The sequence below is a fragment of the Carassius gibelio genome, chromosome A11 (assembly GCF_023724105.1).
Source record: "Carassius gibelio isolate Cgi1373 ecotype wild population from Czech Republic chromosome A11, carGib1.2-hapl.c, whole genome shotgun sequence".
Lineage (NCBI taxonomy): Eukaryota > Metazoa > Chordata > Actinopteri > Cypriniformes > Cyprinidae > Carassius > Carassius gibelio.
This window is the reverse complement of record NC_068381.1, coordinates 23185652-23191964: the sequence shown is the minus strand read 5'-3', so window position 1 is coordinate 23191964 and position 6313 is coordinate 23185652. Positions and strand designations below refer to the sequence as shown.

General features: G+C 44.0%; 1 protein-coding gene across 1 annotated transcript; it reads left to right on the top strand.

Annotated features, from left to right (window-relative positions):
- Positions 1–3845: 3845 nt before the first annotated feature.
- LOC128022718 (pro-FMRFamide-related neuropeptide FF-like) lies at positions 3846–6038 on the top strand. The gene is made up of 3 exons (XM_052610526.1): positions 3846–4007; positions 4225–4346; positions 5610–6038. The coding sequence occupies exons 1-3, from the start codon at positions 3852–3854 to the stop codon at positions 5728–5730; spliced, it is 399 nt and encodes a 132-aa protein (XP_052466486.1). The 5' UTR covers positions 3846–3851; the 3' UTR covers positions 5731–6038.
- The last annotated feature ends 275 nt before the right edge of the window (positions 6039–6313 follow it).

Genomic DNA, 6313 nt, shown 5'->3' with positions numbered 1-6313 from the left:
CAAGTGGCTACTGGCCGAGGGAAGTGACATGACGTGGTGCTGGAGCAGTGTATCGCTCGGCTTCCCAAGAAGACAGCCGAGTGGGTCCAGTGCCACCGCCCCACGTCGCTGGAATCGGCGTGCCCAGGGGTCAGCGAGCCCCTGCCCTCTAACTCTCTCTCTCCCCCCTCTCTCGCCCGCCCTGTCCGTTTGAGGTCGCACGACAGGTCGGAGATCTCGATTATGAGGTAATACGATCCGATAGGAACGGGTCCCATCAGATCTACCACCTCAACCTCCTTAAAAAATGGAATGAGGCAGAATCAGTGATGTTGGCAACGGTGATTGGGGGGTGAGGATGATCTCGGGCCAGAGCGAATATCAATCCACTATCCCTCACCCTGGCTCCGGGTGGAGATCACCTCTCGCCGTCCCAACTCACTGATTTAACGAAATTGCAGGCAGAGTTTGCCGACGTCTTCTCACCCCTACCTCCTCTGGAGCAGTCTCAGGATGAGACGTTAAAGCATGCATTTCAACAGGTCCGCTCCATCGATGGCCAGCCTCTCCAACCTGCCCTCCCGCTCACCTATCCTTATTTTGCCATTTTAAAAGACCGGCTGTATCGAGTGACCCAAGACCCTCGGACAAAAGTGAATACAACCCAATTGTTAATTCCGAAGAGCCGCAGGGAAATGCTTTTCCATGCGGCTCATTCTAACCCTATGGCGGACCATTTGGGACAGGCAGCAACACTAAATCGCCTCATGACCCATTTCTTTTGGCCGCGCATTCAAGACAACGTGTGCAGGTGATGCGCGTCTTGTCCGGAATGTCAGTTGGTGAACCCACCGGCCGCCCCAAAAGCGCCTTTGCGCCCTCTTCCCTTAATGCAGGTCCCCTTCGAGAGAATTGGTATGGACCTCATCGGGCCATTAGAGCGATCGGCACGAGGACATCGCTTTGCATTAGTCATAGTTGATTATGCAACACAATATCCTGAAGCGGTGGCCCTCCGCAACATTTCCGCTAAAAGTGTTGCGGATGCCCTGTTTCGTCTTATCTCCCGGGTAGGGGTTCCAAAAGAAATCCTCACCGATCAGGGCACGGCGTTTATGTCACGTACGCTACGCGAACTGTACGGATTGTTGGGCATTAAATCGATTCGAACTAGCGTCTATCACCCACCAACCGACGGCCTGGTCGAATGATTTAATCGCACACTTAAATCCATGATCTGTAAGTTCGTTCACAAAGACGCCAAAAATTGGGATAGGTGGCTAGAGCCCTTGTTATTCGCTGTGCGAGAGGTCCCGCAAGCCTCCACGGGGTTTTTCCCCCTTCGAGCTTCTCTATGGACGCCTGCCCCGGGGGGTGCTTGACGTACTGAGAGAAACTTCGAAGGAGGGACCATCTCATGGCAAAAACAAAATTCATTATGTGCTGGACTTGAGAACAAACTCCACACATTGGGGCGGCTATCAATGGAGAATTTGTTACAAGCCCAGGACGGCCAGAGCCAGCTATATAACAGGGGAACTAGGTTACGCAAATTTGCACCAGGATGATCTCGGGCCAGAGCGAATATCAAACCACAATCCCTCACCCTGGCTCCAGGTGGAGATCACTTCTCGCTGTCCCAACTCACTGATTTAACGAAATTGCAGGCAGAGTTTGCCGACGTCTTCTCACCCCTACCCAGCCGTACTAACCTCATTCATCACCATATCGAGACCGAGCCGGGCGTGGTAGTTCGCAGCCAGCCGTATCGTTTACCTGAGCACAAGAAAAAAGTAGTTCAGGCTGAATTAAGCGCTATACTGGACATGGGGGTAATAGAAGAATCTAATAGTAACTGGGCGAGCCCGATAGTTTTAGTTCTGAAAACGGACGGCTCAGTCCGGTTCTGTGTAGATTACCGCAAGGTGAATGCTGTGTCGAAATTCGACGCGTATCCAATGCCGCGGGTTGACGAGTTGCTTGATCGGCTAGGCACGGTTCGTTTTTATTCGACATTGGACTTAACAAAGGGCTATTGGCAGATCCCCTTGCCTCCATTGTCCAAAGAAAAGACAGCTTTCACAACGCCGTTTGGATCACACCAATTTGTTACCCTTCTGTTTGGCTTGTTCGGGGCCCCAGCTACCTTTCAGCGCTTCATGGATAGGATTCTGCGGCCCCATGCTGCATATGCAGCTGCCTACCTGGATGATATCATTATATTTAGTAATGATTGGCAGCGGCATATGCAGCATCTGAGGGCTGTCCTGAGGTCGCTGAGGGGAGCGGGGCTCACGGCCAACCCAAAGAAGTGTGCGATTGGGCGTGTGGAAGTAAGGTATCTGGGCTTCCACTTGGGGCATGGACAGGTGCGTCCCCAAATTGATAAGACAGCCGCTATTGCGACCTGCCCACGTCCCAAGACCAAAAAGGAGATAAGGCAGTTCTTGAGGCTGGCGGGATATTATAGATGGTTTATTCCTAATTATTCGGACCTCACCAGCCCTTTGACTGACCTTACTAAAAAGGAGGTGCCAGATATGGTCAAGTGGACGGAGCCGTGTCAGCAGGCCTTTACTCAGGTCAAGGCGCTCTGTGTGGTGGGCCGTTGTTACACTCTCCTGATTTTTGTCTCCCTTTTCTGTTGAGACGGGCGGTGGGGGTATGTGGCAGGGGGGGCTTGGTTTAGCGAAGTCTGCAGCGGGAGAGAGAATCAGGAGACAAGCGGTAAGTGAGTGGTTTGGGCAAAAATTATCATCACCTGTTTCTTGTTCCAGTAAATGGCGTGGAGAGAGTATAAAACGCCAGGAGAGACGGAAGCAAGTGAGAGAGAGATGGACTGCTGACGGACTGCCCGGACTGGAGACGGAAACCGGAAGTAGTGAACCGAAATTGCTCTGCCAACGTGTCAGAATAAAAGTCACCATTTGGTGTTTGCAAAGTTTTAGTTGTTTTCTGTTAAATAAATACGTCAGCAGTCCGGCCGACTCCTTTGTCCTCTTCCTTGCCGCACACAAACTTACTACACACTGTTTTATTTGTTTCGAGGAAGGCATTAAGACTGCTCCTTCCTGCTTCCACTCACACTAATGCCAATGCCCTTCTACCGGAGGGAAGACCTCTTTCACTATTGTAAGCTAATATTGTTAAACAGAGAAAAAAAGACTTATAGCATATTGGTAAACTTTGACCTCATTACTGAAGAACAAGTTCAAGCACCAAAATCAGCCCAAACTAACTCTTAAATTGATAAAATATGCATTTTAATTCATTCATTTGCTACATGGTTGCAATAAAATTATAGTTCACAATTTTTAGTGCGCTTATTTAAAACAAAACAAAACAATGCTTTATTGACTGACATTTAAAAGACGTTTAGCTGTTATGCTTTCAAATTTTAAGCCATATGTATGTATTTTCACAGTATATTCACCTTAATTACTACACCCCTTGTGCAGTCACAATTCTATAGTGGTGCAGTTTTTTTTTTTATATGACATTTTTGTACATAAATAGGTTAAACAGAACTAATATGATTTTTCTGAGAACACACACTTAACTACAGATATGGACATGACATAAACTGTGTGGTACAGAACAACTATTTTGAGCATCCATTATTTTCCTATAAAGAATAACCATTTTCCATTATTTGGCTTTTCTGAAGTTGGCAACCCTGGTTGGGAGGTGTATGTGCTGATCTGTTAATGAGATTTAATGAGTGTGTTGATCTCCTGTGGGTGCCAGCATCACAGTTGGACCCTCATCTGTCTCTGGGGTCAAACGCTGTCTCTATATAAGGACAGTCTCCAGATCTGCTCCACACACTATAACCCCAGTGCAGGTACACATGAGCCTGTAGCCCTGTCGAGATGGAAGCGGGCGTGTGGTTCATGCTGCTGGGCGTGCTGCTGGTCATGACTGATATGGGCCAGTCCATCCCTAAAAATGACATCCTGGAGCAGAGCAAACTTCTGCTAGAGTCACGCGAGGACGCAGACAGCGACAACATGCTGGAGAGTCGAGGGGTGAGATGCACACGTTTCTGTGTTTGATGGTAAAGTTCAGAAGTGCAAAGCAGCAGGTAGATGCCTATGGCTATGAAATAGGGTTTGGAAATTTCTCATGTATTTAAAGAATGTTCCCCACAGCTTCCTCACTCAGTTGTAGCATATCTGACTGGAGCCATTCAAGTAAAAGAGCAGATGAGTGTTTGTGATGATGACTGTCACTGATATGTAACAGGCCTCTGAGGAGCAGATGGATCAACTTCTGGAAGATCGTCTTCTGGTGGAGATGTTGCGCTCTTTACTCCACGGCTCCCAGAGATACGAACGCAACCCTTCAGTGCTGCACCAGCCACAGCGGTGCGTAAACTTTGATTGTATGTCATGTATTTAAATATATTTGTAATTAATTGCACATTTGAAAAGTTTCTGAAAAATCAGAAATTCAGAATTCCAAAATTTCTGGATAGTGTTGGATATTTTCCACTTTTTTGCGACCCTAATGTTAATCAAAATAAGTGTTCTTCTTTAAAGCATAATGGAAAATTATCAGATCATTTATTTAAAATTTACTTTAATACTTTTAATTTTACATTATTACAAAGCATTTTTTTAAGTGTACTCAAATGTTTATAGAAACATCATGAAACTCTCTTGCTTTAATTCACTTAAGTGTCCTTTCATTTAATTAATTTGATATTATTTGCAAATACTGTTTTTATTATTATTATTTGTATTATTTGTAAGTACGTATGCCACTAGTGCACATTTAATACAATTAATCACACCTTTTTTTCACGAGGGCATCATTAGCATGTCATCATAACCACATCTTTTAAATAATCATCTAAACAATAATATCAACAAGGTAAAAAAATATATATATTTTTAGAGAAATAGTTTTAATATATGTATTCTTACTACAATACCTATTTATTCATTTTGTAGATTATTTTGTCCGAAGCATTTTAACTATGCTAAAGCATTAGTGAGAATAAGGTAATAATATGAGAAACGGATCAATGCAGAATTGATGCAGAGTTTCTGTTCACTCACCATCAGCAGGAACACACACTTGTATAAGTGAGTGTAAATCCAGTGGCTGTTCTGCTTGCAAGCACAAGTGAGTGAGTGTGGTTTTTGTGGGTTTTGAATGCATACAGAGGAAAGATCACAAGCAGATCATTGAAATAGTCCAGCTAAAATACATGAAAAGATCATGACAGTTAGAGCTGCACATCATTGATGTAGCAGTGGTGGGAAACATGCAGGAAAGGTCTTAGTAATGTTAAAAGAGTAAAGGACCCAAGACTGAACCCTGAGGTACACCAGTGTTTAGTTGATGTGGCATAGACACTGCTCTCCTCCAACAAACTACCCTGAAAGACCTGGGTTGCAGAGAGCATTTACCATGATGCCTAGTGTCATGTTCATTGGAACAGAAGATGTTACTGTGTCAAAGATGCAAGTGGATCCTCTATTCAGCTGTACTCTAATATTAAGACCAGTTTTAACATTTCAATGATGGTGGAAGATTGTGGGTGGTCTGTAAATTATGATCTGCCATAAATATGACAAAAATATCCCCAGGATTCACTTTGGCATTGTTCTTCTGGTCTGCAGGTTTGGTCGGGGGACTCGGACTGGCTTGTCCACAGAGGAAAGGATACAGTCTCGGGACTGGGGGACGGTTCCCGGACAGATCTGGAGCATGGCTGTGCCACAAAGATTTGGCAAAAAATAACACTATCCATCATAAAAACTCAGTGAGGTCTTTAGAGTCTTGTAATTATTAGATCTCAATCACCTATAAGCATGTCATTCTCCCATTCTTGTCTCACCTACTAAACCAATCCAAGACAAGCGGTCACTCTTCTGTGCATTTCAACAAACCCGTAATATTGATTATAACACAGCAAAAAAATTATATTTATATGCAGTACTTATTTCATACGTTTTGAATGGGTGGGAGGAAATAGTCATTCATCCACTGTAAATAATATGTGTTGTATATTGTATTTTCTGGCTATAAATAAATAACCAGCTGCTTCATAGACGTTTCTGGCTGTTCTTATTCTTGACACTTTGTCTACAGTATTGGTTGAGTTTCTTTCTTTCTTTCTTTCTTTCTTTCTTTCTTTCTTTCTTTCTTTCTTTCTTTCTTTCTACCAACTAACCAATGTTTGCCAGATACATTTTCATGGGTCAAGGTTTGTGATGTGATGTGGGATGCAATGATGAGACATTTATTGTATTTGATTTAATTTCTAGGATATTTATATGCATAATTTAAAAGTTATGGTTAATAATGATAACTACTTTCCGCA

Excerpts from the sequence above, each read along its gene's own strand:
- LOC128022718 (XM_052610526.1), top strand. The coding sequence starts at position 3,852 with ATGGAAGCGGGCGTGTGGTTCATGCTGCTGGGCGTGCTGCTGGTCATG. Across the intron at positions 4,008-4,224 it reads ACATGCTGGAGAGTCGAGGG|GCCTCTGAGGAGCAGATGGA; the intron begins GTGAGATGCACA and ends GATATGTAACAG. Across the intron at positions 4,347-5,609 it reads GTGCTGCACCAGCCACAGCG|GTTTGGTCGGGGGACTCGGA; the intron begins GTGCGTAAACTT and ends TCTGGTCTGCAG.